At 36.4% G+C, this 26,980-nt stretch overlaps 1 protein-coding gene across 1 annotated transcript; it reads left to right on the plus strand.

Annotated features, from left to right (window-relative positions):
* On the plus strand, positions 1 to 22,672 carry LOC137092874 (SEC14-like protein 1). Its single transcript, XM_067457398.1, has 16 exons — positions 1 to 158; positions 539 to 626; positions 8,604 to 8,753; positions 9,304 to 9,435; positions 9,536 to 9,664; positions 12,175 to 12,364; positions 14,335 to 14,444; positions 15,419 to 15,608; positions 15,869 to 15,957; positions 17,337 to 17,407; positions 18,029 to 18,200; positions 18,449 to 18,583; positions 20,667 to 20,801; positions 21,675 to 21,920; positions 22,009 to 22,187; positions 22,352 to 22,672. Exons 2-16 carry the CDS (start codon positions 564 to 566, stop codon positions 22,455 to 22,457), a joined length of 2,097 nt encoding a protein of 698 aa, XP_067313499.1. The 5' UTR covers positions 1 to 158; positions 539 to 563; the 3' UTR covers positions 22,458 to 22,672.
* Positions 22,673 to 26,980: the final 4,308 nt, after the last annotated feature.

Consider the following 26,980-nt stretch of genomic DNA (forward strand, 5'->3'; position numbering starts at 1 on the left):
GGTTATGCAACCTCATCTGACACAACTGCAGCTTTCACTTCCGCAGCAGAATGGAGCTGAACAACTAAAGCAACACAGACTGGATTATTACTCTTTCACATCAGGTTTTATCAAGATTTCCATTCTGAGCTGCATTCTCTGCGCCTTTAACTACAAAGGTAAACTGTAAGAGTTAATTTCACAGTTGTAGTGAACGTTTATAATCGCAGTGGAGTCAGCCTTTGTTTACAGTTTGAGTTCGTTTCGTTTCATAAATTGCCCGAGCTAAATCTAAAACAATAATGAATATGAACTACGAGTAATGACACTGTGTGCACAAGCCTATTTTGGGTCACTGTTTGGACATATGGTTATCTTTTTTGTTGTTCAAGTTTGAACTTGGGCTGCTATAACGTTACAGAGGCCATGTATCTTAGATGTTTACCATTGAACTTTTTTTGTAAAACAATGTTTTAGTAAATGCTATAATGGCAACAGTTCTGTGTTTCTGATCACTGCTGGTCATAAATTTGGTTTTAACCAGTGTTTTTCTCCTTAGGAAGGGCTTCATTAGAAGTGCAGCGATGGTGCAGAAATATCAGTCCCCTGTGAGGGTTTACAAGTTCCCCTTTGAGCTCGTAATGGCGGTGAGTTTTTAAGAAGTGACATGGACACGAGAGAGAACCTGTCAAAGCAAAGCGTTTTGTTTAAATGAGTATATTCAGTTAAATTCTTTCACAATTTGTAGTTTATGTGTGCGCGCGTGCGCGTGCGTGTGAGTGAGCCTGATAATCCCTATGTGGACCAAATGTTCTCACAACAAGGAGACTAATACATGCTGACCTTATGTGAACATTTTTTGTTCCCCATGAGGAAAACTGCTTATAAATCATACTTAATGAAGTGCTTTGAAAAAGAAAGAAATGCAGAAAGTGTTGTGTGATGGGAAGGTTTAGTAAGGGAAGAGAATATGCAGTTTGTACAGTATACAAATCATCATTAGCCTACATCTATGTGCCATAAAAGAGTTTGCAGTTTTATCTGTTAATTTTCCTGGTCATATATATATATATATATATATATATATATATATATATATATATATATATATATATATATAATGCGTGTGTGTGCGCGCATTATATATATATATATATATATATATATATATATATATATATATATATATATTTTTTTTTTTTTTTTAAATAAGGTAAACAAAGATTGGATGTGTATTTACTTTTAATTTAGTAATGTTCTCATAGTTTGTCTAGTCAGCTGTACTCTGTCTCAAAGCTGCTTTGCTCTAGAGTTCACTAGACTGTTAGATCAGTCGCCAGCTCAAATAGAGGTAAATCTTTAACCTCACAAAGCACAATTCTCTATTGCTTTATTGTTTTAATAGCATTTATGATTTTAATTGAACTGGTGTTTCGTGTGTGTGTGTGTGTTTGTGTGTGTGTGTGTGTGTGTGTGTGTATTGCTTTGTTGCTTTAATACCATTTAGGATTTGAATTGAACTGGTGTTACGTGTGTATGTGTAAAAAAAATATATATTTTTTTCTTCGTCATTAAATTTAAAATATTAAACCAATTGACATTCACTGGTATATTATCTTTTTATGGTATGAAACTGATTAGATTTAGATGATTAAATTCTGATTAGACAAGCAACATTTGAAGTTGTTGAAAAATGCACACCATTTATAGATATAAATCCAAACTTTAACAAAATTTTGTTAAGATAATGCCAAAACATTTTTTTTTTGTTTTACTTCATAGATGAGGTTTAATATCTGATTGGCTGTTTCAGCAGTAACAAGAATAAAATATTTCGATCTAGCCTACTTTCGTGGTGCCTCATATGCAAAGCTAGCCTGACAAGCCAGACCCACATCAAGATGTTTGATCTTTGAAGATCTTTCAAACTCCCTCTGCACGTGATAGGATAGCGCTACAACAAACCAGAGTAACGTGAAGCGGAACTAGTTGATGATTAAACATTCGCTGTATCCGGTCAGCAAAACTCCGAACACATCTTCCCTTCTTAAGAATGACTTCAGTGCCGTTCTTTTCTCAGAGAAAAGCTTAACTCCAAGTCTTCCAGAGTCGCTCAAATCTGATTTGTAAGACCGCCAATCGCCAGGTTCTGTGTTTACTAGTAGCACGCAAGCAAAACTCTGCCGTCACTGTTTAGCCCTGCCCACTGACTCTATACACGATGTGATTGGCCCAACCAGAGTTTGGCTTTAACAGCTCAAAAGTGTATTGAGAGTTGCTAGACGACACTTGCAGCAGATTAGATTTGCTGCCACTAGGGTGCGTCTAGATTTCTAGGCTAATGCAAAGCTAACTCTGGATCTTTGGAGTAGGCCTATCTTAGGCCCCATTTACACCTTGTTTTGAGATGTATTTTGGTGGATCAGATCACAAGTGAGCAACGCTTAAATACAGATGTAAACCGAGTCTAAATCGTTTTGAGCTTGTCCACTTTTGCCACTTCCAGAGGTAGTAGAAAATGCAGTTGACCGGATTGCTCATGTAGTCGAATGTGTTCGAATAGCTTAAACATCATGGGAAGTGCGCTAGCCAGACTGGATTTAAACTTTGCCTGGCTGAAGACCCCAGTTTAGTTTGTAGATGAAATGCTTACCAAGCAAAATGTTCTCACACCAATCCTCATTTCTAACACACACTCACAGCATTCAGCTGGTCTCGTGTCTGTCAGAGCAGAAACTAAAGCTGTTTTTCCATCGTCTCCGGTCGTGCTCATACGTAAATAAGTATTCATCCATTCAATTCAAAGATCTGAAAAAAGAGTCACAGACCTTAATAAAAATCAGGACAGAAGTGGTTGAAAGTGGACAAAAAAGATAGATCAAAACACCAGATGTAAATGGCAAAGTGTCCAACTCGTCCAATTGTGATCGATCGACCGAAAAGCATAGCTGCCCTCTCCACATCAGCAGCTGCCGTGATAAAGCGGATAAGATGACATCAGCACTCAGATGCACGTTTGCATCCCTTTACCACTGTCTAGTCACCTTTTAATGTTATCTCACCCTTTACACAATCATTAACCGATCATTAACACTTACTATGACCTGAGCAATCTTGTGAAAAAGAAGTGCACTTTAGCATACTTTAAAAAAAGAGTGCTTTAAAGAATGATCTGCGATAGGAACTTAATGTTAAATTCTTGGAAACAAAAATATATGGCAATATATTTAAGAAATATCATGCAATATATTCACATAAATGGGATTTAATATTAATATTTTCCAATATATTGCAATATATTGAAAGCGGCAATCATTTGTATATTTTGCTATATATTGTATGAATATATAATATATTTTATAATACCATCAATATATTATTCCATGTATTAAAATATATTTCAAGAAAATATATTGGTAAATATATTTTCCTTTCGTAAGGGACAATTACGTGTTATTTTATTATAGTTTAATGCAATTAGTAGTAACTGTTTGATCCTCTAAAGTACATCTTTATATGTAATTTTGTAATTATATTATCTTTGAAATATGATTAAAATTACTCCGGAATGTACTGAAACATTTATGATAAACTTGAATGTAATTTCTATTAAAATGTGTATGTCATGCATTTAAATATATTTTAAGCTGCAATAAACTACATTTTTAATATATTAACTTTTAATGTAATATCGAATTATACACTAGAGTTCAAATTATAATAAAGTATTTTACATGCGCTTTGGTATACACATCAAAGTAAGTATACTTTAAAGCAAAACAAAAGATTATTAAAAAAACAAATATTTAAAATGCACTGTACATTTTAGATGATCACAAAGTGCACTTTTTAAACGCATACTTAAGTGTGTTAAGAAACAGCCATGAAAGTCTATTATCTTCAAGTGCGCTTACGTTGGCTTTTATTTTACTAATATTACATTATCTGTAAGTCCAGTTTTATAACATATATACTTTTAAGATTTGAAGTACTCTGCAAGTGCACATTAAACATAATTAAGTACTCTCTTTTTCACTATGATTAAAAATGTATTACTGTTTGTAACAAATAATAATCACATTGCAATGTTAAAGATAAGGCATTAGATGTACTGTTCAAAAGATTTTGACATTTTGTGTTTGTGAATTATGTCCAGCATAAGTTTTAATGTTCAGTATCTAGCTTTCTTATAGCTATAGCTATGCTATTTATTTTTCATGTGAAAGTAATCATGGTCTGAATTTCTGGAGTAATTGTGTCGCGTGTATTATTTCTGGCACGGTGTCAGGCGTAAGCGTGGTGTAATCTCAACTCAAGGCATGATTGATCAGCCGGTTAATTAGGTTACAGTTCACATGCATTGATTTCCCTCAATGTCATCATTTCCCCTGGCGAAAGTGCTAATCACTTGCTCTTATCAACATTATTATTGTGGATTGATTTGTCAGATTTGCTGAGTGCACAGTTTGACGTCATGGTTTAGTCAGCATGGGCTGCTGCTCTCATTCATTCTCTACTGTCAATCAAACCTCCCCAGGGGCAGATACTCGGGTTAATGTCACAAAGGCTTATGGTGGTGTTGTGCTTATGGACAGCTGTGGAAGAGCTTTTGATTTGATAAATGCTTGTTGCTTACATTACAAGACCTACTTCAAAAAGTTATTGTGTTTAGTTTAAGTGAAAATTCAGGGATTGTTGTAGATAGTAGAACACACTAAAAATAAAACCCCCAGCCTCCTCACGGATGACTGCCACGCACGCACATAATAAACGTAAACAAAACATAACAAAGTCCTGGGGTCCGTTCTTCGTACCTCGCTTAATACATCTGAGATGATTTGACAGATCCCAGATCTTTAAATCCTGATAACTGATCTCTGGCTAATTTGGTTCTTCAAACGAATTTGCAGATTGGATTAAAATATCTGGATTAAGTTATCTGAGATCACTGCTCGTGCTTGTGTTCCCTGAAGAGGGCAGATGCATCGATACTCAAAACCACGATCAGTAATGCAGCGATTGGCTGGCGTCAAGACAACGTGATGACATCATATAATTAAAAAAGCCACCTGGCAAAAAACTTGACAAAAAAAAGATAATAAGAAAAAACACACATTTCTGGACCTTTATAATGAAACAGACAAACGACCAAACCTGTTTTTATGAACATTCCCAATTATTTACATTCACAATTTTATAATATTTGTACACACTTTACATTTTTGTTTCAATGTTGTAATTTCATTTTTTATTTCATTTGAGGCAGATTTGTTACGTCACAGTATTAATTAAAGTTTCTTAAGTCACGATCAAATTATCTGCATCTCTTGCGCTGCATCAAGCCACTCCTGAATATCTGTCATCACTTAAATTAATGCACAACGAAGATTAACGGCACAATGTGTGTAAACCTTGACAGCGTTTGTCCAAGGCACTTTTTACTTCAACTGCGCCTGACAGAAGAATGTATTTTTCTGAGATGAATATTACACTTTACGACTAATAAATAGCTTTTATAAAACTGTATAAGTCCTGGTGGCCATTGAGTTTCTATGGCAACCGGTAACTCGTTCTAGCTGCTGGAGATGACCGCGTTGACATTTCTGGTAATGCGGCATTTCATAAAATGATTCCGACTGAAAGTCAGCACTTTCACACATGTAAATCCCCAGAACGGTTTAGATAATGTCTCATGTAAACAGTCCAATGAATCTTTCAGTCGGAATGACAAAAAAAGTGTGAGTTTAGTGGTACTCGAGACTGGAATAACGCCTACATTAAACTAATTCTGCATTGTACAAGGTGCAAACAACCTTGTCTTGTCGAGGTTTCCATTGGGAAGCTTCTTAAAAATAAATTTTCCCTGAAGCAAACCCGGCGGCTTCATAGCTGCATCCATGTTAGCACATCACGTTTGATGTGGTAATTTCACATTCACAGTGGGCATACACACAGGTTTGAAGACTCGTTCTCGCCCCCTACACTGTAAATAAGTATTTAGAAAAAAAGTTACCTGGTTGCCTTCAAATTTTGAGTTCATTGAAATTAAAATTTTGAGTTAATACAATGAAAATGTTTTGAGATTCGACAACCTTTATTAAAATATTATTAAAAGATTTTGTAAGCATATTGGTTAATTGTGTGTGTTATATTTCTTATGACGCAGTGAAACATGCCAAATAGTGCTTTTGTCATGATTTATCACATTTTTTAAGTAGTTCAGATACAATAATATTTTGAGTTTCTATATATTAAACAAATTTCCTTCATTGTATCAACTCAAATTTTTAATTTCAATAAACTCAATATTTTAAGGCAACCAGGTTACTTACTTTTTTAAGTTAAACCAACAAAAACCAACACAAAATGTTTACAGTGTAAAGTGCAATTCAGCGAGGTATACATCCACGCTGAAATATCAAGTTGAAAGCGTGTGAAAGTAATCATAGCTTGCGTAGTATAGACCCAGCTCCCAACCCAACTTTGAGAATAGATTAACAGCAACATTTTTTTTATAGCCCGATAAGAGTCTCATGTTAACGCCAATAACATTTTTCTTTTTTCAAACAGCTATAGGACTGCTGTAGTGAGGCTTTATTGTTCCTGAAAGTAGAAAGTAATACACAATGCTTCTTCTCTTACATAAGCGCTGTAATTGTGTTCAGTCCAGACTCCAGAGAAAACATTTCACTGTATGATCAATTACTTAAATGGATGACGTCCATGGACATTATCATTGTATTGATTTAACACAAAGGTCAAGATATTGCCAGTGTTTTAAAAAGGATACCATTGGAGTTTCCCTTTACTATTCCACCTACAGCCAGTGTGTGTATAATACAGACGGGAGGACCTTGCCTTTGTTTAGTTGGTCTCGCAGTCTTTATCATTTAGATTTTGCACATGTGTACATAATGTAATTGTTTGTTTTTTTTCAGCAGGATCGTTCATGACTCTCAGTGGAATAGCACAGTACACATACAAAAACAAACATCCACTGCTCAGCAGAAATACGTCTGCTCTCGTGGTTTAAAGCTGCAGTGTGTAATGTCTGCGTCATTAGAGATATCAATCTAAATAGAGCACAATGGTAGTGTTGTGGATCTAAGAATGCTGGTAAAATAAGGATTTTTAACAATAATATGCAAATGCTTCAAAAAATAGGAAGTATTTTACTTGCAGACAATATAATATTAATTAATTAAATAGCCACATATGTGTGCTTAAATAAAGTAGACTATAAATGAGCACATAAATGAGCAAATTCACATTATTTTAATTATTATTAAGTACAAATCAAAAAATATTGCTTTAATAATGTTTTGTTGAGCTTTAAAGAAATTGAGTTTTGTATTTATTGAAAAAAACACATCTAAACACTTGATTATAATTGTAATCAGGGGTTGACATTAACTTGCCGTACCCGCCACAGCTGAAATCTACCCGCATTTGGCGGGTTGGCGGGTGTTAATGTCAAGCCCTGATTGTAATGTAATAGTGAATAACACAATACACTTAAAGTTAATCTATTTAAATCTTCTAAATAGCAATTCCATCATCATAAATTACAAATATGTGTAAATATAAAGCTTATCAGTTTATTCAGCAGTAACTTTAACCATATTTCTGAGTCAACAGAAGTAATAATGAAATTACATATAAAGATGTACTTTAGATTTAAACTATAATACATGTACATTTATTTGCAACTAACATGCAATAACACCCCCCACCCCCACAAAAAATAATTAAGTTATCATTCACTTATCACCGATATTCTTTTAAAATGTATAATTTCTCTTTTCAAAAGTATGCTAAAGTGCACTGTAGTGTTGCACGATATACCGGTACTAGAAAAGTATTAGTAGCAGTAGCGAGGTATTTTAGTCTGGTATCATATCGACGCCATAATTTTGGTATCGTGACAACACTAGTGCACGGCCTTACTTCTTACTGTGGGAACCTTAAAAAGTGAGAGATTAGGGAGTAAATATTGACAGGCGTACCTGTAGTTAATTGGTATCGTTGACTTAAGACTTCATGTGACATACTGTACTTGTTAACCTGGTCATATGAGTGACATAAGTCATTTGAAAATAAAACAATAACATATCACAAGACAACTGTCACATTTTCAGGACCAAATGGGTGTCATATGTACATGTTAGCCAAGCTAAAGAGAACCATATATATATATATATATATATATATATATATATATATATATATATATATATATATAAACAAAGCAGAATATGCAGCTAGACAGTTTTGCACACAGTGCAATTTTATAAAATATATTTGTTTTATAAAATTGCATTGTGTGCAAAACTGTCTACCTGCATCTTCTGCTTTGTTTATGGAAACGTTAAAATGTCCAGTTTTCTATAATCTTAGAGAAACATTTTCCTGAAACATTCTTTCAACTTAATTTTTATTAACAACTCAACATTCTTCACAGCAAAATCCTCAGTATTAAGCATTATTAAAGGTCAGAGAGCATTGAACACACATACCAATGTTTCTGGAAGAAAGTTTGTTCGAGAACCTTGTCAAGAACATTATCCAGAAATATTATCCTCTTACCAATGCTTACATACGTCTCATCATTTTCTCTCTCATAGGCCTATCAGAAAAGATTCCCAAACTGTCCGCTGATACCCATGTTTGTGAACAGTGACATCATCAGTGAGTGTCATAGTGAAGATGGGGCGACACAAGTGATTGAGCGCCGGTGTACCGTGGACGTTGAGGCCCCTCGACTTCTAAAGAGGGTATTTGATGTTTTAGAAGTCCAAAATGTCACAATCTTTAACACTGAGCGTTTCATTTGGTTAATAGTTGTACTTTAAAATAATATTAGAAGCTTTCCTGTGCAATTACTGTATATAATGTTTCTTGGAACAGTTATCCTGGATGAGAAATTACAATAGTAAAACCGTTTTAAACCCCCATTGATGCTATTGAAAAGAAGAAATCAACTTTTGAATTAAAAATGTCAAACTCACATTAAAAAAAAATGTCAACAAATTATTATTTGCCATATCACAGGTTTGGCACAACATATATGTAAATACGTAATTATATATATATATATATATATATATATATATATATATATATATATATATATATATATATATATATATATATATATATATATATATATATATATATATATATATATATATATATATATATATATATATATATTATGTTTTAAGGTGAACTACTTCCTTCTCTTGAATTGTGTGTGTATTTAATTTAGCCTTTAAAACTTAACATTTTAGTGATTATGTGACTGTGATATGACTGTGTGTACAGATAGCAGGAGTGGAATACTTATATTTTATCCAGAAGAACTCTTTGGACCGAAGAGAGAGAACGCTGCACATTGAGGCCTATAACGAGTCTTTCTCCAGCAGAGTCAACGTCTTTGAACACTGCTGCTACACGGTCTGTGCTGCTACACATCCTGTCATTTCCTTCTCATTTATGGACACGTGTTTATGTGTTAGTTGAGAGGGATCCTAATGTTTGAACAATCCCTCCTCAGGTTCACCCAGAGAATGAAGACTGGACCTGTTTTGAGCAGTCCGCCAGCATGGACATCAAATCTTTCTTTGGCTTTGAGAGCACCGCAGAGAAGATCGCAATGAAGCAATATGCTGCCAGTATTAAAAAGGTGTGTATGCATTCCCTTTCTGGGTGGATGGGTGGATGGATGGATGGATGGAGGGATGGATGGATTGATCTTTGGATGGATGGATGGATGGATTGATCTATGGATGGATGGATGGATGGATGGATGGATGGATAGATCTTTAGATGGGTGGATGGATGGATGGATCTATGGATGGACGGATGGATGGATGGATGGATGGATGGATGGATGGATGGATGGATGGATGGATGGATGGATGGATAAATAGATAGATCTTTAGATGGATGGATGGATGGATCGATTGATCTTTGAATGGATGGATGGATCGATCTATGGATGGATGGATAAATGGATAAATAGATAGCTCTTTGGATGGATGGATGGATGGATGGATGGATGGATGGATGGATCAATCGATCTTTGGGTGGATGGATGGATGGATGGATGGATCGATTGATCTTTGGATGGATGGATAAATGAATAAATAGATAGATCTTTGGATGGATGGATGGATGGATGGTTGGAAACTTGGTTGGATGGATGGATGGATGGATCGATTGATCTTTGGATGGATGGATAAATGGATAAATAGATAGATCTTTGGATGGATGGATGGATGGTTGGAAACTTGGTTGGATGGATGGATGGATGGATGGATGGATCTTTGGGTGGATGGGTGGATGGATGGATGGATTGATCTTTGGATGGATGGATAAATGGATAAATAGATAGATCTTTGGATGGATGGATGGATAAATGGATGGATGGATGGTTGGAAACTTGGTTGGATGGATGGTTGTATCTAAAGCTATGCCTAAATAAAAAATATGTGATGCCAAATGAAGACACAAATTAGTACATTAGTAATGACACGACACGCAACAAAGACACAAAAAATAATGGTTCCAAAAATATGCTGCTTTTTCTATTAAAAAAATCTTATTTCACCCAAAAAGCCACGAGATGTTCAATAAAACATGAGGACAATGTATTTTTAATGCTTTTGCATTGCCGCCAGAAATTTGTGTTCAAATTTTGCATGCCCCATCTGTTCCCAAATACTCTTATTTTAAAGTCCACACCTCAACTTTCTCTGCCATGTTAGTTTTAAAGGGTCAGTTCACCCAAAAATGAAAATGATCTCATTAATTACTTACCCTCATGTCGTTCAACACCCGTAAGACCTCCGTTCATTTTCAGACACAGATGAAGATATTAGTGTTGAAATCCGATGGCTCAGAAAGGCCTTCATCGACACCAATGTCATTTCCTCTCTCAAGACCCATAAAGGCACTAAAGACGTTTTTACAGAGCCCATCTCACTACAGCGGCTTTGTTTTTTGTTTTTTTGTGCACAAAAACTATTCTCGCCGCTTCATAAAATTATTGTATATAGTGATGGGCCGATTTGAAAACACCGCTTCATAAGCTTAGGAGCGTTATAAATCAGTATATGGAATCAGCGGTTCGGATCGCCAAAGTCACGTGATTTCCGCAGTTCGGTGGTTTCACATTCGATCCGAATCATGACTCGATACACTGATTTATAACGCTCCGAAGCTTCAGGAAGCTTTGTTTTAAAATCGGCTCATCACGATATAAGTCGTTATTTTGGGTTTTTTTGGCGCACAAAACCTATTCTCAACGTTTCATAAAATGATTGTAGAGCCGCTGTAGTGAGATGGGCTTTGTAACGACGTCTTTAGTGCCTTTATGGGTCTTGAGAGAGGAAATGACATTGGTGTCGATGAAGGCCGTTCTGAGCCATCGGATTTCAACACTAATATCTTCATCTGTGTGTGAAGATGAACGGAGGTCTTACGGGTGTCGAACAACATGAGGGTAAGTAATTATTGACAGAAGTTTGAGTGAACTGACCCTTTAACTTAGTTTTTTTTCAGAGTATTTCCAAATGTTCCAGAAATGTTGTGTTTACTTGGAAAACCTTTGCGTACCCATGAGAAGCTTTGCCTTCCCTCAGAAAAAACATTGGAATGTGGTTCTTCCCATCTCTTAGTATTTCCAGCTCTGTAAAACTGCTGCAAGCAAATTTAAAAGCATTGAAGAAAAAAAGAAGGGAAAAAAAGCATTGCACATTTTTGCCTCCAATCTAATTGTTTCCTTTTACCCAGTCCTCTTTGAGGCTCTTCACAAAAGAAAGTTTTAGTAAATTTTCTCTCTAAAACATTTGAAACATTCTCTTTTTTTATTTCACTGCAAATGTTTAATTTATCTAGATTCCGCCCGTGATCTTAAATGACCTGCCAAGCTCTTACAGCTTTATTTTCATGATTCTCCTTCCTGCTTTTTGGATTCAGGAACTGTTTTCTTCCTGATGTCCTAGTTGTGGCTGGCTTGCGTGCAAGGGTTTTTTTTTTCTTTTTTTTTTCATGCGTCTATGTACCTAAAGCCAATGTTTACGTGTTTAATTTGTGTGAACTCTTGTTTCACTCTTTATTTGTCTCTCTCTCTCTCTCTCTCTCTCTCTCTCTCTCTCTCTCTCTCTCTCTCTCTCCCCCCCCCCCCCACAGGGAAAAGAGATTATTGAATTTCACCTCAAACAACTGGAGGAGGAGGGCATTACCCACATGCCCCGCTGGGTACCTCCTCCCGCCCCCACCACACCTCACCAAACGCCTGTCAGCTCAGCCAAAGCTATCCCAGCATGTAGCAGCAGAGCTCATCCCGTTCCCACAGACGTCCTGCCAGGCTCTCCGGATGGTGAGATGAATCATACTGCTGCCCATGCTCATGAATACTATAATGCGGGAGGACTGATATTATATTGTCGTCTACGGCCTACTCTGTACTTTCAAAGGCAGCACTAACTAAGCACCAATCCTAACTGCACCCTGAAAGAAATACTGCTAACAAAATATAGTCTAAGTAAATATAATTTTGCAACTGCATGCCAACTAACTCATTAGAGTATTAGTAAACTGTTGGGTTAGTAGTTGATGTATTTGAAATTCTACTAGTCAGTAGAATGTCTGTTAGGGAGGATCAAAATATAGTGTTAGCTGATATTAAGCAGACACTACTAATACTCTAATGACTGCTGGTTGACGTGTATTTGCAAAGTTACTTATAGTTAGTAGAATGTCTAAAGTGGACCATAGAAATAGTGTTACATGTTTTGCTAATGTTCCCAATAAACTATGGAAATGCCAATTCGGAATGTTCCCTGAATTTTAAAAAAATACTGTTTTTTTTTTGTGTTGTTGTTTTAAAAATGTTTTAAGAACTTTTTTTTTTTTTTTATTGGTTATACATGTTAAAAGTAGGGATGTTAACCGATGACCGTTTGACCGATGGCTGACCGTATCAACGTGATAAAAAGTCAACAAAAATCAACAAAAAAAGTGATCTCTAAATTAGGCCATTATAGACAGTGGACTAAACGCTACTACAGTTAGCATCTCATTCCAAAATCTTTTTGTGTGAAGTGAACAAATCCCTCACACTCAATTTTTCATAACTCGCCTGTTTGTACTTAATAAACCAATAAAAACATTTGGCGCGAGGTCACAGCATTTGGGTTTGCGCGCTCACAAGGTTTGCAGAAAGTAAACAGGCTAAAGCACTCAAGGTTAGAGCCAGGGCAGACGACAGTATGAAGCGTGCATTCCGCATAAGATGGCCTTACATTTGGAATTATATTACATCTACATTTCAGTGGTAACACATAAGGTGTTGATCATCATCTTTCTTTATTATTGTTAGCACTACCTCGAACTAAAGCGGCGTCTCTTCGGAGCTGTCATTTTCTTTAATGAGCCACGGCAATGTTTCAGATGAGCTTCTAACGCTAGACAAATGCCTTTATTTTCAACGCGATCCCCTTGTACCCAAACCATTTCGAAACTAAGGAGCCATTTGTTCTCTGATTACAAACAAGCTGATGTGTGCACGTGCTCATCCAGGGGGAAGTGCCCATACATGGTATTCTGCCCTTAATGATGTCATACAGGGCCATATTCAGAAAACAAACTTTCAGAATCTTGTTCGGATCCTGAAGGAGTGTATTTGGCACAAAAAAAAAAAATGTTTTTTAAAATTTTGGCCATGTGGTAGCATGAGAATCCTACTCTTTAACAGTGTAAGTCAGTCAGAATGCATGAAATAGCATTAGACCCCCCCCCCCCCCCCACACACACACACACACACACACACCACCACCACCACTTTAAGGAAATATTCCATTTTATTCTTCAAAAATTATCAGAATGTTACTTTGAATGTTCTCTGAACATTCTAAAACCCGTAGTAACATTTAAAAAACATAGACGAACATCCAGCTAAAACGTTTCAGAAAAAACAAAAACAAAAAAAAACATGAACAATGCATAAATAATATTTTGAGAACATTATTAAAGTCCTGATACCATTTTGAGCAAACATTCATTAATGTTATTGGAAGAACGTTTTGTTGAGGACTTTGTGAGAACCTCACCAGAGCGTTCTATAGTTAGGAGTACTCTGGGTTCTAGCCAAATTTTGAGCTCAGACAGCACGATAAATATGCATACTCCTTACACTATCTGATTATTTGTGAAGTTATATTTGTGTATGTTTATTGCTAAACTAAAGCTGTTATACTCCAAGTAGCATAAAAACGCACAACACTAGGAAAAAATCCAATGATCTCCTACTCATTTCTCAGCTGTCTGATGGTTGTGTGTTGTTTGCAGACAAGTTAGATGCAGACTACATCTCGCGCTACCTAGGACAGCTGACCCCTTTCCAGGAGAGCTGCCTCATTCGCCTACGACAATGGCTGCAGGAAACACACAAAGGCAAAGTGAGTGCAATGTTCAGAATAAAGTAGCAGTAGGGGAAAGAGGGGCCAATGGTGCATCGTGGGTTAAAGGTGCATTGATTTTTGCATGTGGAAATTTGGCTGTTCCTAAACACGATCACGGGCAGCAATGAAAAGTAGATTTTTCGCTAATTTGATCTAATATTTTAATGTTTTTAAAATGTTATAGGTTTATTTAGCAAATGAGAATTGATTAAATTACCAAATGTATTTTGAGACAAAGGTCTTGTTAATGATTTTCAGTTTTGTTAAATCAACAGTTTTGAATTGAAGAAAATGTAAAAATATGGTATTTGAGGTAAAAAAAGGCCCCTGTTGTTGGGCTGCCTTTAATAATATACATGTTTGTTGACATGGCATGGTTAGATTTATATAGTTAATGTCAATTATTCTTTTAATCAAATCGTATAATAAAATATTATATGTACTGTTATTACTGCTAAGCCAATTTAAATTATTATGGGATCTCCTTCAAAACTTTCAGAATCTTTACTTTTCTAAGTATTTTTTCTGTGTTTTTAAATTTTAATGAAAGTTATGAAGTTATTGTTTTAAACAAGTATTACCTTGTATATTATGAAAACATCTCAGTTATGTATGTAACCATCGTTCCCTAAAAGAGGGAATGGAGACGTTATGTTGATGTCACCGACATTGGATTCCCTAATATTACACGATTAAAAAGGAACCATGTTACTTTCCACAATTTTTTTAAAAATTAAATTAAATTTAAAAAATGAAATCATAATCATAATATCAAAATGATTTCTGAAGGATCATATGACGCTAAAGACTGGAGTAATGATGCTGAAATTTCAGCTGTGATCACAGGAATATATTACATTTTAAAATACTGTATATTACAAAAGAAAACAGTTAAATTTTAATAATACTTTACAATTATAGTATTTTTTCACAGGATTACAATAATTACATATGTATATGAATCCTTTCAGATCCCTAAAGACGAGCATGTACTGCGTTTCCTGCGCTCACGGGACTTTAATCTGGAAAAGGCCAAAGAGGCTTTGTGTCAGACACTCACATGGAGGAAGCAGCATCAGATCGACTTCCTGTTAGACACGTGGGAGTGTCCGCAGCTACTGCAGGACTACTACACCGGAGACTGGCATCACCATGACAAAGGTCCATCTAAGTTTGACTTTACTTCTTTAGACATTGTCATTTAAATGCCATAGAACTAACGGAGAGACATTTCCCCTTTAATCCAGGAGAGGGTTCCACAGTGTTAGTCCTGTGTCAGACACACAAGCAGCCTTTGAAATAAAGTGTTAAAGTGATACTGTTCAAACTAAAGAATTGATTGATGTGAGGTGTTTTCCATGGGATGTATTAATATGAAACAAGCAGAAGTTCATGTCCTTTTCTGTGTGTGTATTATATAGATGGGCGCCCTCTCTATATCCTTCGACTTGGACAAATGGACACCAAAGGTTTAGTGCGGACGCTGGGAGAAGAGAGTCTTCTGAGACATGTAAGAGTCAGACAAATACAAATACTCTGAAATGACAAATCGACATATTCTAGTAAAGTCATCACATTTAATTTTGTTCACAATACTCATAATTTCAAAGCAGCTTGACAGTGTCTATGTGCTTTACCATAGAGCAAGTTTTATGGCTATGAAGATGCATGACAATACAAGAGATCATATGGATTTAGATCTCTCTATATTGTATATATAGTGTTGTCTAGCTTGTATGTCAGTGCAGCAGTGACTATTAAAATATTGTTCAATTTTGTTTTTCTAAGTGAGAGTAAGCGATTCACAAAAATATTAACCCTTAAATGCATGAATGTTTCACCGATCATTATTACATATTTGGGTCTTTAGCGACCCGGATCTATATCTATCTGCCGCAATACTATAAAACTCTCCTGGTATTTTAATAACAATTACAGAAGAATGAAATAAAGCATATTTCAATTATGTTTTGGAGCTTGGAAGGATTCAGTTGTTTTATACCATCATCACTCAGAGCTTCAAGTGACTGTGACAGTAATATTTGATTGCGTTCTGCATAAAACTCTGAGCCATTTCAAGTTTAGCTGCTGATTTTTCTGTCTGCGGTAACAGTGAAACGATATTTAATCATTGTGTATCAGACATCGCCAACTTGAGGAATAAAGGGAATTGCACTTATTAAGTCAACAGAGATTAAATTGTTGCACAGAAAAAATAAACTTAGACTATTACACACCTCGGGTCATTAGTGACCCTACACAATTTTGACTGTTATTTTTAACCTTTTATAATGTTATCTTTTCTTGTTATACTGTTTGTGGTGAATTCAATACTACCAAGAATGTTGATGTCTAACTATTGAAAAATGAATTATGGGGAGTGTAGTGAATGATGTCGCGGGTTGACAAAGACCAGAGGTATGCGTTTAAGGGTTAATGAAGATTTGTCCCAAGTGTAAAAACCTTGGTTGTTGAAAAGTCTGATGCTCGGGCAAACTACTGAACATTTAAAGCTAATTAGTTGATTTAAAAATTGGGTGGTATTGTTTCTATAAATTAAAAATTCTTAAAAATCATCAATAAAGGGATGATTTGGTCTTAAAACTATATCGTACCTTGCTGTGGTTAAAGATTACTTGTATCATGGTAAATATTTTGGTCATATCACCCTTTTCTAAAAAGGGAGCTCCTAGAAAGTCACCACATAATGCTTTAATCCCACAGTGAGCAAGACAGAGGCGCCTATGGCAAGAAACACCAAAATCCGTTTTAGTTTTAGCAGTAGGAATAAAAATACTTGAGATACTTAATTTATTCACTTCGGTGAATAAATTTGATACAATTACCATATTTACTGTCCCCATCCTCGACCTTTGCCCCAAACTTTAGGTGCTGTCTATCAACGAGGAAGGTCTCAGACACTGTCAAGAGAACACGAAAATATTTGGAAAACCAATCAGGTACTTGACTTATTCATGCATTACCAAGCAGATCATGTATTAATCTATGTATAGTGGTCATAATGTTGGGTGTGACGCATTAATAAGTAATTACTGTAATTTACTCACTTTCCCTTGAACAAGTAAAGCAAGGGATTACTCTTATTTTTTCCTGTAATTTAATTAAAGTTACTTCAGATGTAATTGCATTAAACACTGTATAGACCAGGGGTGTCCAAAGTCCGTCCTGGAGGGCCACTGTCATGCAGAGTGTAGCGATCAATGTAATTTTCGCACAAAGAAGAAAGTGACACAGTAAAGAGCAGTAGACAATATACAGCAGATCTTGTTCTTGCTTCTCGGCACGTGGCTTTTTGTCACAAAAAAAGAAGACTTTGTTTGAGCCAAGGCTGCAATGAAAAACCCATCACAACCTCTGACAAGGGAAACGGAAAAAATGGTGTACCTTACTGAACTGTACCAAACGGTACTGCTTAGTGGAAACGAGCCATTCGTTTTTTAAATGGAATTAGTTATGAATGAGAATCCATTTTGGTTCTCAACCCTAGTGGTCATACACACTGTTTGTTTTACTTTACATGGTGCCTCCACCCTAAAGAAATAACTGCTCTTGTGCTGTAGTTGTTGGACATGTCTGGTGGATCTTGAGGGGTTAAATATGAGGCATCTGTGGAGACCGGGAATCAAAGCCTTGCTGAGGATGATAGAAGTTGTAGGAGCCAACTACCCTGAAACACTTGGCCGTCTCCTCATAATAAGAGCACCCAGAGTGTTTCCTGTGCTTTGGACTTTGGTAAACACACACACACAATCTCATAGCATTTCACATTATGGCACACTTAGAACATGAATAGATTGTTACCAAATAGTTTAAGATGTTAGGAAAGACTGAGATAAGCACATAATCACATTTGACATTGACCCATCAGAGAGTTAAATGTGTTGTTTCACTCATCAGGCTTCTGCAAATGTCGTGTCTGTGTTAGCAGTGCTACTGAAAAATGACCTGCTGATCTTTTCTCCTCCCTGTTCTTCTATCAGGTGAGCCCATTCATCGACGAAAACACACGGAAGAAGTTCCTCATCTATGCTGGGAATGACTACCAGGGGCCTGGAGGACTGGTGGACTACATCAACAGAGACTTCATCCCTGACTTCTTGGGAGGAGACTCTCTGGTGAGTCTTCAAAACTGCCTGTGGGAGGATCTGACGTATGTTAACCCACATGTCAAACGCTGTCCTGCAGAGTTTAGCTCCAACCAGCTCCAAAACCCCCACCTGGAAATTTCTCTTAATCCCGAAGATCTTGGTGAGCTGTCTCCGGTTTGTTTAATTAGTGTTGGAGCTAAACTCTGCAGGATTTTGACCCTCCAGGTACCACTGTGTCAACCCTCTTCAGTTGGTTAAAAGCCTGAAGTGCTGCTGCATTGTTTATTACACGTAGAGGGCTGATGGCGCTCATAAAGCTGGTCACCAGAGTAATGCAGTAATCTAGCTTTAAGATGATAATAATAGCCTTTACGGAGAGCTGCATAACATATCCAGAAAGTTGAAGTCTGGTGTAACTCATGTTGTAGAGCAAATCTGTACGATAGGGCTTCCGTTGAGCTGTGGTCATGTGGTTCTCATCTGGCCTGACTAGATTAAGCTGAAGCTCTTCAGGGAAGTTGAGATAAATGTTGATACATGTGAGGTGTGAGGAGATGTGAGGTCATCAAGCTGGAACTATGTTTAGCATTGGTAGGACATGTCATGCACCTTCCCTATAGGCCAACAACTCCTTCCCAAATATTAGTTTGCATAATTATATTTAAATATTGATCTTTGCGTAGATATTTATCATTCAAAAACACAGTAGTTTGTGCCAAACAGACGTTCCTCTAATGCACTTCAGTCAGTTAAACCCTTGTAAAACAGCACATTTCAGTTTACTTTACTAAAAGAGTATTTATAAGTAAAATAGTATACTCTAAAATAATCAATTTGCAGATGCAGTGATGTTTTTTGGACACTTCATTGCATATTAATAATTATTGTTTAACATTTATATTACGTGCAACTAGTTGAACTTTTTAGGGTGTATTTGACCAACTTAAGTATGATTTTAAATACATTTTTATATGTGACTTCCTTATTACTTCTATTGTATTAGTTCCTGCTGAATGAACTGGCAGGCTTTTATGGTAAACTGAAAATACAATGGCATTTCTAATGAAATTTGAACTGAATTTTTAATGCATTTAAATATTTCAAATGACATATTTGTAATAGTGAAGTTGCTATAACAAACATTAACACATTTAAAAATTAAAATCCACTTCTTTAAAGTGTGACAAGATTTTTAAAACAAGATGTTTTAAAATGTACTTTAAAGTTAGACTTTTAATTTGACATTATCACAAAGTGCACTTTTTAAAAGTCTGCTTTAAGTGGGTTAAGAAACATGAAAAGTGCACTTAAGTGGCTTTCAGTTAATGCTATATCATCTGCGTGTACAGTTAAATATACTTAAGATTTGAAGTACACTACAAGTGTACTTTTTTTTTTTTTACATGAACATATAAAACACATCAATACCAACAATGTGATGTATTGTTTCTCTCCTTCAATGAAACCATGGAGGTAAAATAATGTAAGAGGATCATGACATGGGATCATGCTGTTTTAAATTTTAATGTATTTGTGAAACACTTTAATTTTCCTGACATGCCACCTTTTTGTTTTTTTGGTGGTTTTATGGTGTTCTGAACCAAGGACCTTAATAATATTAGTATGTAATATGTGATTTGAAGTCTGCCGTCTTTCCTCATGGACTTGTTTCACTCCATGTGAATTGCCATCAGAATGTTTACTAGAATATTTGTGAAGTACTTTCATTTATGCTGTATGGAAAGCACACAGGCAACCTTTACTTTTGTCTCACAAATACATTAGGTAACACTTTATTTTACAGTATCCTTGTTACTTGTTTTATGTACTTACTATAGTAATACAAGTAAATTATGCACAATTACATACAACTAACCCTCAACCAAATCTTAATCCCACCCTAACCCTTTAGTGAGTACTATATGTTGTTGATCGATATATAATTACACTGCAACAATGATACATTAAAATGAAGTCTAACCACGCGATCATAATAAATGCTTTTGCCTTGAATGCCGAGATATGTCATTAACTACTACAGGACACAAATTCAGATAGAAATGATAAAAATATCACTCTAATCTAATCTGTGTTTCTGTGTTTAACTCAGTGTGACGTTCCTGAGGGGGGTCTGGTTCCCAAGTCTCTGTACCGCACAGCTGAGGAGCTGGAAAACGAGGAGGTTAAACTGTGGAACGAATCCATCTACAAGAGCGCGAGTGTGCTGAAGGGATCTCCGCATGAGGTACAGCTCATACACCCACACACAACACTCGACAATACACGGCTGGTGCTGTTTACTTCAGCTGCGCAAAGTTCAGTTTCAACAGTGTGTTGATAATTGGTGCCATCTGTTGGCTATGAGAAGACATGCAGTGTGAAAGTCTAATACGGTTAGCCTAGTTCTGTTAAAAGTGCTGATCTGTAGCCAAAAAAAAGAGCAACTTTTTTTTTAATGGAGAAATTTTTGTTATTATTATTATCAGGACCCACAAATACTCACCCACTGCATTATTATACATTATATTCAACATTATATATAGTCATTTAATGTCACTGAAACTCCATAAACTTTATTTTTTACACACACACACACACACACACACACACACACACACACATATATATATATATATATATATGCTACTTAATAAAAAAATAGTTACATTTGTTTAGAACAAATGAGAGAATTTGAACAAACTTTTGGAGAAGGCAAGAATCTACTAGAAAACTAGATTGGTTAGATCTAGTTTCTAAAGTACATTCTGTAGAGATGATAATATGACATTTTGAATGTATACTTTTTGAAAAGATATGGACACCTCTAAAATAAAAACTATAATATAAAATGAATAATTTTTTCATATATTCCTCTCTTATTTTAAATTGTATCTCTATTATTTCATTTATTTACTACATATATATATATATATATTTATCATTCATATTATTATTTATATAATTAATATTAGTTAGCATTTAACACTATATTATGAATGTGTTAAATGCTAACTAATATTACATTTAATTCAAATTCCAGATTTTCAGTTCTGAATGGTGTGCAGCGCTGTTTGTTGTGCATTATAAAATAAAGATAAATCCCTTTGTTCATTTCTAGGTGCTAATAGAGATTACAGACGTATCGTCCGTCATTACGTGGGACTTTGACGTGTGTAAAGGCGACGTGATCTTCAACATCTATCACTCCAAAAGGGTCCCAGTTAAAAGAGACGGTCTGAGCTCGCACAACCTCGCCTGTCCCGGCGCCAACAACGTCCAGCTCATTGATAGATCATGGATGCTGGGACAAGACTACAGCATGGTGGAGACGGCCCTGACCTGCCGAGAGGGAGAGAGCGTACAGGTGGGCGAATCTCATGAAACCTGTCCAGAACATGTCGGATACTTCCGTCTACATTCATTGTCTTCCTCTGATCTACGTTTCCCACCAGGGCTCTCATGTGACGCGCTGGCCCGGATCCTACATCCTGCAGTGGCGTCTTTACAGCACTCCGACATGCACTTCATCCAGTCGGCCGCGTGTCGATGATGTTCTGGCCTCTCTGCAGGTCTCCTCACACAAATGCAAAGTCATGTATTTCACAGAGGTGCTGCCGTCCACTGACTTCAGGTCTGTGTATTTACATACTGCAAAGAGCTTAGCATTAAAAATATGAATGAATCATGGTAAACTAAACTTACTAACTAACAGAGCTGGATGTGTTCCTACACTAAATATATCACCTATAAAGTCAAATAATGTGTTTTAAAGTTGTGTGTGTTTGTTTCCATCAGGGGCTCCATGAGCAGCTTGGAGTCGAGTCACAGCGGTTTCTCTCTGCTCAGCGCCGCCACCACCTCCTCCAACCAGTCACACACCGACTCAAACATTTCAAGATAGCATCAGCTTCTTCATCCAGCTGGAGAGACTCTAGCTCTGCAGGATTACCAGCTTCTGGAAATGATGAGTGATCATGAACACACTGTGAGAGGCTCACATTCAACCGCAACATATGGATGAGTGCTGACCTTCAGACAGTTTCTATCATAATAAACTGTAGGCTTTCTGTAAAGTTTTCTGTACATTGTTACTAATAAATTTGTATATGCTGTTTACCTTGGATGTCTAATTGAGCAACTTTTTGAATGTGGTGCATATGCAACCTTTTTTGTTGTTTGAAATTAACCTTATGTAACTAATAAGCGAGTACATCATACATCCATCTTTCATGCCATGTTTTTGCTTTACCCTGAATCACTACGGTAATTATTTATTACAGTGAATCTTATAATAATTATATTTTAGAGCTGTCTGGACAGATTTTGCAGGAAACTACATGCTTCCTTAATTCATACATGCATGTATACAACGTATCCGCAAATAAAGGAAAGAAGGACAGGCTACAACAATCTGCAACACAAGGCGTCATAAGCTTGAAGTCACAACACAATCAAACAATCATTTTTTGCCTCTTATTCAGTTTAATTCATTAAAAATTAGCTAAAGAAACATTTTCCCATATTGTCACAACTTTATTTAATTGTGTTAATTCAACCAAATATATTTAAAACTTAAGTTTAATAAATTAATTTGTGTTAAAACTACATGGATCATTTTTGTTGACAACTAACTGAAAAGTAGATATGTATTTCCCAGCATGTTTAGCAAGGGACTGAGTAAATTTGGTCCAGGGTAGGACTGATAGAATGCAGAGGCCCTCTAGCCTGACAAGCCAGACCCACATCAAGATGTTTGGGGTATAGACAGGGCTCAATCCGAGGGGCGGGATAAACGGTTGTCTTTCAAATTCCCTCTGCATGCGATAGGATAGAGCTACACCAACCAGAGCAACGAAGGTGAAGCAGAGCTCGTTGATAGATTAAACATTCGCCGTATCCGGCCGGCAAAACTCCGAACACATCTTCCCTTTTTAAGAATGACTTCAGTGCCGTTCTTTGTTCTTTTCTCAGAGAAAAGCTTAACTCAAGTCTTCCAGAGTCACGGTCAGAGCTGATTCGAAAGACCGCCGTTCGCCAGTTTCTGTGTTTACTAGAAGCACGCAAACGCAACTCGGCCGTCGTCATTATGGCCCCGCACACCGACTCTACACACGATGTGATTGGCTCGGCAAGAGTTAGGCGAATACAGCTCAGAAGGGTATTGAGAGTTCCTAGACGACACTCGTGGGCAGATTAAATTTGCTGCCACTAGGGTGCGTCTAGATTTCTAGGCTAGAGGCCCTCACTATATGCACACTACATTATCATTCAAGGCCCCCTCCTGAGAGAGTTGAAAGCAATTATTGGCAATTCGGCACAGGAATGGAACAAGGTTTGGTTAAAAGAAAAACGGGAATCTGAAACTGCTCTCTGCCGCTTGTTTCATATTGTGCCCTGAGCAGTGCTTGATTGCTTATGTACACGATATTGCCAAAAGTATTGGGACCCCTCAAATCATTGCATTTAAAGGTCCTGTTCTTCGTGATTCCATCTTTCAAACTTTAGTTAGTGTGTATTGTTGCTGTTTGAGCATAAATAATACCTGTAAAATTATAAAGCTCAAAGTTCAATGCCAAGCGAGATATTTTATTTAACAGAAGTTCCCTTTCAAAGCCTACAGTCTTGTTGCTCTCCCACGTTGAGAAGAGCGCGCATTCAGCGCTTTCATCTCCCCGTTATGGTAAGAGGCGGGACCTTTCCGGGCAAAGTGCGCTAAGCAGCTGTCCAATCACAACACGGGAAGCGCTGGCCCAATCAGAACTCGTTACGTGTTTCTGAAGGAGGGACTTCATAGAACAAGGAAATCATCAGGCCGTTTTTAGGACAGAGGAAACAGCGCTGTACAGATAAGTCAATTGTGTGAAAAATACTGTTTTTTTACACGTGAAACATGAACTCGTAATATTGCACACTGTAAACATAATCAAAGCTTTGAAAACACGCGAAGAACGGGACCTTTAATTCTAAGCGGTATGTGTGGAGAAAATATCACCTGTCCAATACAGTCCCAACAGTAAAGCATGGTGGTGGCAGCATCATGCTGTGGGGGTGTTATTCAGCTGCAGGGACAGGACGACTGTTTGCAATCGTGGGAAAGATGAATGCGGCCAAGTACAGGGATATCCTGGATGAAAAAAACTTTCTCCAGAGTACTAAAGACCTCAGACTGGTCCGAAGTTTCACCTTCCAACAAGACAATGACCCTAAGCACACAGCTAAAATAATGAAGGAGTGGCTTCACAACAACTCTGTGAATGTTCTTGAAAGGCCCAGCCAGAGACCTGACTTAAACCCAATTGAGCATCTCTGGAGAGACCTGAAAAGGGCTGTCCATCCACCAACGTTTACCATCCAACCTGACAGAACTAGAAAGGATCTGCAAGGAGGAATGGCAGAGGATCCCCAAATCCAGGTGTGAAAAACTTGTTGCATTTTTCCCAAATGATGGCTGTATTAGATCAAAAGAGTGCTTCTACTAAATACTGAGCAAAGGGTCTGAATACTTAGGACCATGTGATATTTCAGTGACATGTTGCACAAAGCTGATTTCAGTAGTTACCCAGGTAAGTTTAAGATTAGTTTGAGCAAACTCAAGTTTTTCGGGCTCAAGAAGGTGGATTGGTTTTTAACGGTGTTCATCACCATGGTAACGTACACTAATTATAGCAGTTTATAATGAAAAAAAATGTTAGCGACAAAATTCCTCATCCTTTGGCGCTAATTATTTATTATATTTAAATAATTATAATTACTTCAATTTTTTTCAATTTTTATTATAATATATTCATATAATTATTATATGAACTGACAAGTAGACAAATATTAATATAAATATAAAACATCTTTCTTTTTCTTTTAAACAACATTTTTTCATTTGAGCTCTTTGTGAACCTATAATTCGGCATATTTCTTTGATACATCATGCAATGATATAGTCAGATGTTCTTTAAGCTGCTTTTTCAAACTGTCGCAGCAGCAGTGTTTATTCCTGCTTTGTAAACACATGTAATTTCATGATCATTTTCAAAACGATCTCTCAATCTCAGAAGAGAAGTGAATTGCGCCCTTCTCTCTTGCATGAAGTGAATCACACAGACACTGTGATTGGTTGTTTGCCGCACGTCACACTTTCAGGTGCACGCGCTTCAGAGTTGAACGCTAACTCTGGATTAAACCTGACAGAGAAAGTTTATATCAAGCTTTGAGAAACGGTTGAACTTGATCCTAAACCTACTCTGAAATTCCAGACTCTGAAGTTTTTCTGTCAATATGGGGTACATTCTCATCTGTGTACATTAATGAGAAAAAATGAGTATGGAATGTGCAAATAAAAAAAAAAAGAAGTGATTTCTAAAATTACTTTGACTTGTATTTCATTGCAGACAATATGAACACAAAATATTTCATGTTTTGTCTGGTCAACTTCATGTCATTTGTAAATATGCATCCTTTCCTGTCATTCACACCTGCAACACATTTCAAAAAAAGTTGGGACAGTAAAGCATTTACCACTTTGTAATGTTGCCATTCCTTTTCACAACACTTAAAAGACGTTTAGGGACTGAAGACACCAAGTGATGAAGTGTTTCAGGTGTAATTTTGTCCCATTCTTCCTGCAAACAAGTCTTAAGGTGGGCAACAGTACGGGGTCTTCGTTGTCGCATTTTGCGCTTCAAAATGCGCCACACATTCTCTATTGGAGACAGGTCGGGACTGCAGGCAGGCCAGTCAAGTACCCGTACCCTCTTCCTCCGCAGCCAGGACTTTGTAATGTGTGCAGAATGTGGTTTTGCATTGTCTTGTTGAAATATGCATGGACGTCCCTGGAAAAGATATCTTCTTGAAGGCAGCATATTATGCTCCAAAATCTCTATGTACACTGTAAAAAATTATTTGTTGACTTAACTTAATATATTTTGTTATCTTTTTGCATTGTTTTTTTTAAGTTTCTCTTACTTATTTGGATAAGTTATCTGAACTAATTCCATTTAGTAATAAAAACTTCCCCTTTAGTTTTCTGAACTTAAATGTTCTAGTCATCATAACTTCACTTCAGTTTTCTGAACTTAAATGTTCTAGTCATCATAACTTCACTTCAGTTTTCTGAACTTAAATGTTCTAGTCATCATAACTTCACTTCAGTTTTCTGAACTTAAATGTTCTAGTCATCATAACTTCACTTCAGTTTTCTGAACTTAAATGTTCTAGTCATCATAACTTCACTTCAGTTTTCTGAACTTAAATGTTCTAGTCATCATAACTTCACTTCAGTTTTCTGAACTTAAATGTTCTAGTCATCATAACTTCACTTTAGTTGGTTGCAAAGCTGCTTTAATAAGTATTAATTGCATTACTATATTGATTTGTAAATTACATTTGATTTAGAATAAAACCTATAGCAAATTAAAATCACAGCAACACATA

The sequence above is a fragment of the Pseudorasbora parva genome, chromosome 2 (assembly GCF_024679245.1).
Source record: "Pseudorasbora parva isolate DD20220531a chromosome 2, ASM2467924v1, whole genome shotgun sequence".
In the NCBI taxonomy this organism is placed as follows: Eukaryota; Metazoa; Chordata; class Actinopteri; order Cypriniformes; family Gobionidae; genus Pseudorasbora; species Pseudorasbora parva.